This window comes from Phyllobates terribilis, unplaced genomic scaffold, assembly GCF_046119375.1.
Source record: "Phyllobates terribilis strain yellow unplaced genomic scaffold, ASM4611937v1 Scaffold_7__3_contigs__length_470593459, whole genome shotgun sequence".
Lineage (NCBI taxonomy): Eukaryota > Metazoa > Chordata > Amphibia > Anura > Dendrobatidae > Phyllobates > Phyllobates terribilis.
The window spans coordinates 425,643,069-425,656,047 of NW_027362767.1; the positions used below are offsets into that span (position 1 = coordinate 425,643,069).

At 47.1% G+C, this 12,979-nt stretch overlaps 1 protein-coding gene across 2 annotated transcripts in view; it reads right to left on the reverse strand.

The window, feature by feature from the left end:
- LOC141155175 (complement C4-like) overlaps positions 1 to 9,416 on the reverse strand; it is a 161,442-nt gene extending 152,026 nt beyond the window's left edge. For both annotated transcript variants that reach the window (XM_073641877.1, XM_073641875.1), the window contains exon 1: positions 9,273 to 9,416. In XM_073641877.1, coding sequence (XP_073497978.1) covers positions 9,273 to 9,346 — 74 coding nt within the window. In that variant the 5' untranslated portion in view covers positions 9,347 to 9,416. The remainder of the gene's footprint in view (positions 1 to 9,272) is intronic.
- Positions 9,417 to 12,979: the final 3,563 nt, after the last annotated feature.

Sequence of the window (12,979 nt, forward strand, 5' to 3'; positions counted from 1 at the left end):
CGCTCACCTGCTACCTGCCTGCTAGCCTACCTGGAGGCTCTGTCGTCACTTGCCGTGACCACCTGCCTGTCCAGAGACTCTTGCCCGCTCACCTGGGAGTGCTCACCTGCTACCTGTCTGCTAGCCTACCTGGAGGCTCTGCCGTCACTTGCCGTGACCACCTGCCAGCCAGCCGTGAGACTCTTACCCGCTCTCCTGGGAGCGCTCACCTGCTACCCGCCTGCTAGCCTACCTGGAGGCTTAGCCGTCACTTGATGTGGCCACCTGCCTGTCCAGAGACTCTTGCCCGCTCACCTGGGAGCGCCCACCTGCTACCTGCCTGCTAGCCTACCTGGAGGCTCTGCCGTCACTAGCTGTGACCACCTGCCTGTCCAGAGACTCTTGCCCTCTCACCTGGGAGCGCCCACCTGCTATCTGCCTGCTAGCCTACCTGGAGGCTCTGCCGTCACTTGCTGTGACCACCTGCCTGTCCAGAGACTCTTGCCCGCTCACCTGGGAGCGCTCACCTGTTTCTGGCCTGCTAGCCTACCTGGAGGCTCTGCTGTCACTTGCCGTGACCACCCGCCTGTCAAGAGACTGTTCCCGTCACTTGCCGTGTCCGTTCTGCCCTTTTACCCTGAGACTGTTCTTGTCACCTGCCGTGTCTACCTTCCCGCCTTCCCTGGGAGCCACCTGCCTCCTTACAAAGACTGCCCCTTTGTATAAAAGCTCAGAGGTTCCACCTCCCAGACCCGTTACAGTTTGCTCGGGCCATGGAACCCGGTGGCACCCAAGCTCCCTCGCTCTCGGACCTATGTCATGAACTTTCCCGTCAGAGGTCCCAACAGGAGTCCATCCTGAGTCACCTGAGTAGTGTTAACTCCCGCCTGGACACATTGACTGCCTCAACGGGAGCTGCCTCCACTCGCACACTTACTACCCCGGCACCGCCGCTGCCCATCAATACCATGGCATCTCTTCCCGGTCCCCGCCTCTCCGCCCCGCCTCGTTTTGGCGGAGATACCGGCCAGGCACGGGGCTTCATTAACCAGTGCACTCTGCACTTCGAACTGTTGGCACACCAGTTTTCCACCGACCGAGCCAAAGTAGCCTTCATCATGTCCCATCTCACGGGGGAGGCGCTGGCTTGGCTAAATCCTCTATGGGAGAGAGGAGACCCCCTGGTGTCCAACCTGCCAGCCTTTCTCACGGCTTTCCAGAAAGTCTTCGACGAACCAGGACGGAAGACCTCATCCGCCTCATCTCTGCTACGCCTCCGTCAAGGAAGTCTCACCGTGGGCCAATATGCCATACGGTTCCGTACCCTTGCTTCGGAGCTTGCCTGGGATAACGACGCCCTGGTGTCCGTCTTCTGGGAGGGTCTGTCCGGCCGTATTAAAGATGAACTCGCCGGTCGGGACATTCCTACCACTCTCGACGACTTAATAACACTTGCCACCTGGATTGACATCCGGTTCCAGGAGCGCACCAAAGAGGTCACCCGTGAGAGGAGGTTTCCACGCCTTGCCCCTACCTTCCAGAGACCCGTCACTTCCTCCGTTACTCCCCAGGCGCACTCACCCGAGCCTATGCAGGTCGACCAGACCAAGATGGTCAAAACCCGTCAAGAATTACGCCGTGCCGGGGGGAGCTGCTTCTACTGTGGCAGTAAGGAGCACCGGATCCGTTCCTGTCCAGAGAGGTCGGGAAACGCCTGTGTCTAGGATCGCTCAGAGAGGTCGCCCTAGACAAAAGTAAACCCTCTCCATCTCTGATGCTGTCGGTCTCTATCATCTGCGGGGAGAACCGTTATTTTGAACTGGCTCAACTTGACTCTGGAGCTGCCGGAAATCTCATTTCTCAGTCCCTGGTAGAGAAATACCGCATTCCCACCAAACCTCTGGCTGTACCCTTATCTGTCGCCGCCGTGGACGGGGGCCTCTTACCACATCCCATCCAACTCATCACCGAATCCATAACTCTGCAGGTGGGAATGCTGCACTCTGAGAGCATCTACTTCCATGTTCTGCCTGGACTCTCTCACGCCCTCTTGCTAGGCCTACCTTGGCTCCAGAAACATGCACCCGTGCTTGATTGGCAGACCGGGGAAGTCCTTCGCTGGGGACAGGACTGCCATAAGACTTGTTTAGTTCCCGTTCTTCCTGCCCGTCCTTCTCCTACCCCAGCCAATCTACCCGGCCTACCGGTTCCCTATTGGTCTTATGCGGACGTCTTTAATAAAAGAGAAGCAGAGACATTACCTCCTCATAGACCATACGACTGCCCAATCGACCTGATACCCGGTGCTACTCCTCCCAGTGGGCGTATTTACCCTTTGTCCGCTGCTGAGACCCGGTCCAGGTCTGAATATATTGAGGAGAATCTGGCCCGGGGATTTATCCAGAAATCTACCTCCCCGGCGGGAGCAGCCTTCTTCTTCGTTAAAAAGAAGGACGGCTCACTCCGTCCCTGTATAGACTATAGAGGCCTTAACCAGATCACAGTGAAAAATAAATACCCCCTTCCGCTCATTCCTGAATTATTTGGCCGTCTGAGGGGGGCTAGAATCTTCACCAAGCTGGACTTCCGTGGGGCGTATAACCTGGTCCGTATCCGTCAGGGGGATGAATGGAAGACGGCATTCAACACCCGGGACGGCCACTATGAATACCTTGTAATGCCCTTCGGTCTCTGTAACGCTCCTGCCGTCTTTCAGGAGTTGGTCAATGACATCTTCCGTGATCTTCTCTACTCCTGCGTGGTGGTGTACCTGGACGACATCTTGGTCTTCTCTCCGGATCTTCTCACTCACCGGAGGGACGTTCGTCAGGTCCTGCTCAGGCAGAACCACCTCTACGCTAAATATGAGAAATGCCTCTTTGAGCAGACCTCGCTTCCATTTCTGGGCTACATAATCTCTCAGACCGGCCTACGAATGGATCCTGAGAAACTGTCTGCCATCCAGAAGTGGCCCCGACCAGAGGGGTTGAAGGCTATTCAGCGATTCCTGGGCTTCGCCAACTACTACCGCCTCTTCATTCCGCACTTGTCTTCCCGGACTGCCCCTATCTCTGCGCTCACCCGTAAGGGCGCTAATCCCAGAGAATGGCCGCCCGAAGCAGAGGAGGCCTTCCTTTCCTTAAAACAAGCTTTCTCCTCTGCCCCTGTGCTGCATCGTCCGGACGGCAACAAACAATTCTTCCTAGAAGTTGACGCTTCCTCCTCCGGAGCCGGAGCGGTACTTACCCAAAGATCGTCTTCCGGAAGAATGGTAACCTGTGGCTTCTTCTCCAAACTCTTCTCCTCTTCTGAGCGCAATTATTCTATAGGAGACCGAGAATTATTGGCCATTAAGCTGGCACTGGAGGAGTGGCGTTACCTGCTCGAGGGGGCTCTTCACCCGGTAATAATTTACACGGACCACAAGAACTTGGCTTACCTCCAGAGCGCCCAGAGACTTAACCCGCGCCAAGCCCGGTGGTCCTTGCTCTTCGCCCGCTTTGATTTCATTCTTCATTTTCGCCCGGCAGACAAAAACATCAAAGCTGATGCCTTGTCCCGATCCTTTTTGGTCTCTGATCTAGAGGAGGAGCCTAAGAACATCATCGACCTCGCCAGAGTAATGCAGGTGGCCCCCGTGAATCTAAATCGTCTTCCACCCGGTAAGACGTTCGTAACAGTACCTGATCATGAGAAGGTCCTACACTGGGGACACTCGTCTAAGTTAGCTGGCCACGCTGGTCAGAAAAAGACCCTCCAGCTTATTACCTGGCATTACTGGTGGCCTACCCTGCACAAGGACGTAATAAATTTTGTTTCAGCCTGTGTGTCTTGCGCCCCCAAAAAGGTTCCGAGACACCTGCCAGCCGGCCGCCTCCTTCCTCTTCCTGTACCTGCTGCCCCGTGGCAGCATATAGCTATGGACTTTATAACAGACCTCCCTGTCTTTGCCGGTTGTACGGTCATTTGGGTGGTCGCTGACCGCTTTTCCAAGATGGCTCACTTCATTCCCCTGCCGGGTCTTCCGTCTGCATCTGAATTAGCTAAAGACTTTATCCATCATGTTTTCCGTCTTCATGGTCTTCCTCTCCACATTGTATCCGACCGAGGGGTTCAGTTCACCTCTCGCTTTTGGCGAGCCATGTGTAAATTGCTGGGGGTCACCTTGGACTTTTCTTCTGCTTATCACCCACAGTCCAATTGCCAAGTAGAGCGGATCAACCAAATTTTAACCAGTTTCCTCCGGCACTTTGTTAATGCTCACCATTCCGACTGGATGGATCTTTTACCGTGGGCCAAATTTTCCTACAATAATCACGAGAGCGAATCTTCCTCCAAATCCCCGTTTTTTGTAGTCTTCGGTCACCATCCTCGAATCCCGTTTCCCGTCTCCACCTCGGTGGACAATCCGGCTGCGGAATCTCTTGTTAGCGAATTTTCCTCCATTTGGGAGAGTACCAGGTCCGCACTTCTTCAGTCATCCGAGCGGATGAAAAAACAGGCTGACAAAAGACATCTGGATCCATCACAATTCCGTCCTGGAGATAAAGTCTGGCTCTCGTCCAAATATGTCCGGCTCAAGATTCCTTCCTACAAGTTAGGGCCTTGGTTCATCGGCCCACTGGAAGTTATCAAACAAATCAACCCAGTGGCCTATAAATTGAAACTCCCGGCCAACTTGCAGATTCCTAACTCCTTCCATGTATCTCTACTCAAACCTGTGGTACTTAACTCTTTTTCCAAGTCTACAGGTACGCCTCCTGCTCCGGTTTCCGCTGAAAACGAGTTTGAGGTAGAGAACATTCTGGCCACCAAAAGGGTAAGAGGAAAGTCCTTTTTTCTGGTGGATTGGAAGGGGTTTGGTCCTGAGGAGAGAACGTGGGAGCCCCGGGAGAACATCCATGCTCCTCTCATCCTTGATAAATTTCTCTCTGGCCTAAAAAAGGGGGGGCCTAAAGGGGGGGGGGGTACTGTAGCGTCGGCGGCCCTGCCTCCTGCTAGGCAGGGACACCGTTCCCCTCACCTCTCCGCTCCGTGCCCGGCGTCTTCCTCCCGCTCTGCTGGCAGCGCGCGCTGCTTCCCGGCCACTGTGCTTAGGGCGCGCGCACGCTCCTCCTCTCTTAAAGGGGCCGCGCGCGCCTTCCTAAGGAGTCCCCGGCCAATGGCCGGAGGATCTCACCATATATAAGGCACCTCCTCCAAAATGGAGGTGCCCGAGCAATGTTGTTGCAAAGCCTATCAACTCTGCTTCAGCCCTCAGGTCCCGTTACCAGATACCTGCCAGTTACCTGCCAGATTCCTGCTTGATACCTGCCTGATACCTGCCTATCTACGTGCATTCCTGCAGTCCGACAGTCTGTCTACCAGCACCTGCCAGTCTGTCTATGGATCAGTCTGCCCACTCACCTGGGAGCGCTCACCTGCTACCTGCCTGCTAGCCTACCTGGAGGCTCTGCGGTCACTTGCCGTGACCACCTGCCTGTCCAGAGACTCTTGCCCGCTCACCTGGGAGCGCTCACCTGCTACCTGCCTGCTAGCCTACCTGGAGGCTCTGCCGTCACTTGCCGTGACCACCTGCCAGCCAGCCGTGAGACTCTTACCCGCTCTCCTGGGAGCGCTCACCTGCTACCCGCCTGCTAGCCAACCTGGAGGCTTAGCCGTCACTTGCTGTGGCCACCTGCCTGTCCAGAGACTCTTGCCCACTCACCTGGGAGTGCCCACCTGCTACCTGCCTGCTAGCCTACCTGGAGGCTCTGCCGTCACTTGCTGTGACCACCTGCCTGTCCAGAGACTCTTGCCCTCTCACCTGGTAGCGCCCACCTGCTACCTGCCTGCTAGCCTACCTGGAGACTCTGCCGTCACTTGCTGTGACCACCTGCCTGTCCAGAGACTCTTGCCCGCTCACCTGGGAGCGCTCACCTGTTTCCGGCCTGCTAGCCTACCTGGAGGCTGTGCTGTCACTTGCCGTGACCACCCGCCTGTCAAGAGACTGTTTCCGTCACTTGCCGTGTCCGTTCTGCCCTTTTACCCTGAGACTGTTCTTGTCACCTGCCGTGTCTACCTTCCTGCCTTCCCTGGGAGCCACCTGCCTCCTTACAAAGACTGCCCCTTTGTATAAAAGCTCAGAGGTTCCACCTCCCAGACCCGTTACAGTGGGCACTGTATGACACTATTATTAGTGAGCACTGTATGACGCTAGTATTAGGGAGCGCTGTATGACACTATTATTAGTGGGCGCTGTATGACACTAGTATTAGTGGCCACTGTATGACACTATTATTAGTGGGCATTGTATGACACTAGTATTAGTGGGCACTGTATGACACTATTAGTGGGCGCTGTATGACACTAGTATTAGTGGGCACTGTATGACACTAGTATTAGTGGGCGCTGTATGACACTAGTATTAGTGGCCACTGTATGACACTATTATTAGTGGTCACTGTATGACACTATTATTAGTGGGCACTGTATGACACTAGTATTTATGGACACTGTTTGACACTATTATTAGTGGGCGCTGTATGACACTAGTATTAGTGGGCGCTGTATGACACTAGTATTAGTGGGTGCTGTATGACACTAGTATTAGTGGGCACTGTATGACACTAGTATTAGTGGGCACTGTATGACACTAGTATTAGTGGTCACTGTATGACACTATTATTAGTGGGCACTGTATGACACTAGTATTTATGGACACTGTTTGACACTATTATTAGTGGGCGCTGTATGACACTAGTATTAGTGGGCGCTGTATGACACTAGTATTAGTGGGTGCTGTATGACACTAGTATTAGTGGGCACTGTATGACACTAGTATTAGTGGGCACTGTATGACACTATTATTAGTGGGCACTGTATGACACTAGTATTAGTGGACACTGTATGACACTAGTAATAGTGGGCACTGTATGACACTAGTATTAGTGGGCACTGTATGACACTATTATTAGTGGGTGCTGTATGACACTATTATTAGTGGGCGCTGTATGACACTATTATTAGTGGGCGCTGTATGACACTAGTATTAGTGGGCGCTGTATGACACTAGTATTAGTGGGCACTGTATGACACTAGTATTAGTGGGCACTGTATGACACTATTATTAGTGGGCACTGTATGACACTATTATTAGTGGGCACTGTATGACACTAGTATTAGTGGACACTGTATGACACTAGTATTAGTGGGCACTGTATGACACTATTATTAGTGGGCACTGTATGACACTAGTATTAGTGGACACTGTATGACACTAGTAATAGTGGGCACTGTATGACACTAGTATTAGTGGGCACTGTATGACACTATTATTAGTGGGTGCTGTATGACACTATTATTAGTGGGCGCTGTATGACACTATTATTAGTGGGCGCTGTATGACACTAGTATTAGTGGGCGCTGTATGACACTAGTATTAGTGGGCGCTGTATGACACTAGTATTAGTGGGCACTGTATGACACTAGTATTAGTGGGCATTGTATGACACTAGTATTAGTGGGCACTGTATGACACTATTAGTGGGCGCTGTATGACACTAGTATTAGTGGGCACTGTATGACACTAGTATTAGTGGGCGCTGTATGACACTAGTATTAGTGGACACTGTATGACACTAGTATTAGTGGGCATTGTATGACACTAGTATTAGTGGGCACTGTATGACACTAGTATTAGTGAGCGCAGTATGACACTAGTATTAGTGGGCTCTGTATGACACTAGTATTAGTGGGCACTGTATGACATTATTAGTGGGCACTTATGACATTAGTATTAGTGGGCACTGTATGACACTATTATTAGTGGGCACTGTATGACACTAGTATTAGTGGGCACTGTATGAGACTGTTATTAGTGGGCACTGTATGAGACTGTTATTAGTGGGCACTGTATGACAATAGTATTAATGGGCACTGTATGACACTAGTATTAGTGAGCGCTGTATGACACTAGTATTAGTGAGCGCTGTATGACACTAGTATTAGGGAGCGCTGTATGACACTGGTATTAGTGGGCACTGTATGACACTATTATTAGTGGGCGCTGTATGACACTAGTATTAGTGGGCTCTGTATGACACTAGTATTAGTAGACACTGTATAACACTATTATTAGTGAGCACTGTGTGACACTATTATTAGTGGGCACTGTATGACACTATTATTAGTGAGCGCTGTATGACACTAGTATTAGGGAGCGCTGTATGACACTATTATTAGAGGGCGCTGTATGACACTAGTATTAGGGAGCGCTGTATGACACTAGTATTAGGGAGCGCTGTATGACACTATTATTAGTGGGCGCTGTATGACACTAGTATTAGTGGGCACTGTATGACACTATTATTAGTGGTCACTGTATGACACTATTATTAGTATATATTATACTATTATTAGTATATTCAGGGGTAATATATGTATTCACTGAAGAGTGATTTCCCTATTATTAAGATAAGAGATGACAGTTGGTGCTCATAAGATTCTATGGAGAGAGGAGGCGGAGAAGGAGGGAGGAGCTAGAGGCAGACACTGACATTCTACAGCAAGTTCTCCTGAAATGTCAGTTGCAGAGGGAGGAGCTAGAGGCAGACACCGGCATTCTACTGCAAGTTTTCCTGAAATGACAGTTACAGAGGGAGGAGCTAGAGGCAGACACTGGCATTCTGCTGCAAGTTCTCCTGAAATGACAGTTACAGAGGGAGGAGCTAGAGGCAGACACTGGCATTCTGCTGTAAGTTCTCCTGAAATGACAGTTACACAGGGAGGAGCTAGAGGCAGACACTGGCATTCTGCTGCAAGTTCTCCTGAAATGACAGTTACACAGGGAGGAGCTAGAGGCAGACACTGGAATTCTGCTGCAAGTTCGCTTGAAATGACAGTTACACATTTTTTGTACCAAAAATTTAAAATATAACTGTCATTTCAGGAGAACTTACAGCAGAAATTGTGTGTGTGTCTCTAGCTCCTCCCTCCTCCTCTCTCCATAGAATCTTATAAGCACCAACTGTTATCCCCTTTCTCAGTAATGTGAATATCAGTTTTCACTGAATACAGATTTTATAGCTTTTACCCTTGAAATGAGAATAAACAATCAGCCCTGGTGTAGGAAGAAGCAGACTTCTCTGATAAGTTATATTACAAAGTTCGTTATTTTCTCTTGTACTTATGTATTCATGTATTAAAAATTAAAATGCTAGTGAAAGTGAAGGTGGGAGAAGTTATTTAGAGAAAGTGAAGAGAATGCACAGAGATGAGCACATTTATATATGAAATATATATATGAAACTTACGAGGGGCTTTGTGCGTCACTGATAGAAGATATGGCTGCCCATAGTAGACAGCACAGCAGAGCAGATATCCTCATGGTGCCGGACCCGGGACTGAGGCAGCGAGGAGGGCAACCAAATATTTATAAAAGGGAGGACGGGCCGAGATAAGAGAAGATGAGCAGAACGTCAAGAGGAAGTCAACAGAAAAAGAGGAAAGAAGGGGAAAAGTCCTAAATGTAGAAGATGCTGAATCTCCAAATTCTCACAACGGAGGCTGCACATCATCTACATCGGATCTCCATGTTGTTTTTCTATGTAATAATATCTGCAAAGTTCATGATGGTCAGATTATGGCGACTATGGCACGGGAGCAGCAGTGATTATCTACACCATCAAAGGATCGCACGTTCAAGTACAAAGTATTGTAAAAAAAGTGTAAAAAATGTAAAAAAAAAAAAGAACAATCCCGTTTTGGTAATGAAAAATGATTTGTGAAAAGAATAAAACCCGACAAAAATTACACATTTAGTAAAATCGCATTTGTACCAACCTGTACTAAAAACCTATAGAAAAAGAAAATAAATGCCAAAATTGCTGTTTTTGTTCGTCTCGCCTCACAAAAAAATCTATTATAAAGAGAATCAAAAGTTGCTTGTATCCCAAAATGGTATCAATAAAAACCACAGCTCGTTACCCAAAAAATACACTCATACAAAACCCTCATGTAGTTATGTGCAGAAAAACAGAAAAGTTGTGGCTCCCAGAATGCGATGAGCCCCCACCAAAAAATAATAAAAAAAATATATTTCATGTGCAAAAGTAGTAAAACATAAAAAAATAAATGGAGTGTCACCATTATTGTAGTGACCCGCAGAATAACGTCAGCATGTGAATTATACAGCACAGTGAACGCTGTAAAAACAATTCTAGATTTACTGTTTTTCTGTTCATCCTTCCTACAAAAATATGAAATAAAAAGTGATCAAAAAGCTGTTTGTTCCCCAAAAATGGTAAAAATAAAAAGTTCTTACATCGCTTTGTTTATAGAAAAATAAAAAAAAAGTTCTGCTTTTTAGAATGTGGCAGCGAAAAAAAAAAATGTTGTTTTGCAAAAGTTATTTTTGTGCAAGTAGCAAAACATACAAAAAAACTATATAAATGTATTATCTTCCTCATCGAATGGATCCTCAGAATAAAAAAAAACATCAATTAAATAGAATGGTGTTTTAAAAAAAAATCTAGAATTACTGTTTTTTTTTTCTTTTTTATGCCTTCAAAAGGGATTAATAAAGAGTGATCAAAAAGTGCACAAAACGGTATCAAGGAAATCTGCATTTTATCGTGCTAGAAATATGTCTCTCAGAAAACAGTGTTACAAAACAAGTGGCTTTTTTTTTTGCAAAAAGTGTATTAATTGTACGAAAGTAATAAAACTCATAAATTAACATAAATTTGGTGTCACTGTAATTTTACTGACCCGCAGAATAAAGTTTATTTGTGCAGCGCACAGAATAGTGCAAAGTTTGAAATGCAAAGAAACTATGGCAGAATTGCTGTTTGTTTATGTTCCTCCCCATAAAGAGTTAATAAAAGTTTCTGAAAAAGTTATATGTGCCCCAAAATGATGTCAATGGCAAAGGCAACTCATCCCGAAAAAAAACATCCACCCACCCAGTACTGCTACGTCGACAATAACAATGAATTATAGAAGGGTGGCCCCGAGCAGACCACCCCCTCATACTCTATAGAGAGAAGACTGGTGCAATGTCCTGCAGCCGGTGCACAGTTATGGATCGTGGGTAACAGAGTGTGGCTTAGAGGAATTTCCAGAAAGGTAAATATCTGACTTGTCCTATTGCTCCACCATCTATTCCAGTAATGCCAAGGCCAAAACCCTGGACCCCCCCAATGTGTACACACGGCCGGCTGACAGGAACTGATCATGTGATTGTCGAGAAATGAAGAATTAAAAAAAGAAAGAGAAAAAAAGGCTGCTCCGAGTCAAACATCAAAACAACCCCACCCCCCTCCACAAATGATAGATTATACAGATCTGCCGTAAAACATTTAAATGTTCATTTAATTGTGACGTGAACATTAGATGCTTTGGTATTGCCTCCCTTGAGCATTGTATAAAGGGGGTGAACCTTAGGACCCCTTATCTGTGTGACTATTAGCCTCTGTGAATGGGATCTTCGCTCTCTCTTTTAATCGCTTATAAGTAATTCCATATATAAAAGTGTTAATACTGTAATATAACCTGCTGTCACTAGATGTCGCTACTGTTGCACAAAGTGGGAAGCTTCTATAAGAGAGCTGTTTCCTGGAAGTGAGTCTGTGTGTGGCTGAAGCCACATGGCAAGTAGGAGTTCAGTTTACTGAACTGAGAAAAACTAGGCCAGAGGAACAAAGCAGTTGCTAAAGAAGGGGCTTAACAGGGGAATTTCAGAAGAGACTGCAAAGATAAGCAGTTGCAGAAAGACAACGTCGGGACCGTGGCAAAGCCCGACGTGGAGCATAACAGAGTTAGGCGGATCAGGGTGAGGGAAGTAAAGCTCGAATCCTGAACAGGTGTGTAACACAAACATGTCTTTCTGCAACTTCCACACTCTTTGCAGTCTCTTCCCATTTGATCATCTGCCTGGCCCTACATAAGGCCTACCAAAACACACACCTATGTCTTGATATTAACCCCTTAACCCCCGAGGGTGGTTTGCACGTTAATGACCGGGCCAATTTTTACAATTCTGACCATTGTCACTTTATGAGGTAATAACTCTGGAACACTTCAACGGATCCCCCTGATTCTGAGACTGTTTTTTTCATGACATATTGTACTTCATGGTAGTGGTAAAATTTCTTTGATATCACTTGCGTTTATTTGTGAAAAAATCAGAAATTTGGCGAAAATTTAGAAAATGTCGCAATTTTCAAAATTTTAATTTTCATGCCCTTAAATCAGAAAGATATGTCACACAAAATAGTTAATAAATAACATTTCCCACGTGTCTAATTTACATCAGCACAATTTTGGAACCAAAATTTTTTTTTTTTTAGGAAGTTATAAGGGTTAAAAATTGACCAGCGATTTCTCATTTTTCCAACAAAATTTACAAAACCATTTTTTTAGGCACCACATCACATTTGAAGTCACTTTGAGGGGCCTTTATGACAGAAAATACCCAAAAGTGACACCATTCTAAAAACTGCACCCCTCAAGATGCTCAAAACCACATTCAAGAAGTTTATTAACCCTTCGGGTGCTTCACAGGAATTTTTGGAATGTGGAAGAAAAAAATGAACATTTAACTTTTTTCACAAAAATGTTAATTTAGACCCCAATTTTTTTATTTTCGCAAGGGTAACAGGAAAAAATAGACCCCAAAATTTGTAGTGCAATTTCTCCTGAGTAAGCAGATACCCCATATGTGGGGGAAAACCACTGTTTGGGCGCACGGCAGGGTTTGGAAGGGAAGGAGCGCCACTTGACTTTTTGAATGTAAAACTTGCTTGAATAATTAGCGGACGCCATGTCGCGTTTGGAGAGCCCCTGATGTGCCTAAACAGTGGAAACCCCCCACAAGTGACCCCATTTTGGAAACTACACCCTTCAAGGATTTTATCAAGGGGTATAGTGAACATTTTGAACCCAGAGGTACGACACAGAAATTGATAACATTAGGTCATCACATTGAATAAGTTGTCATTAGTCTTGAGCACAAGTGCTC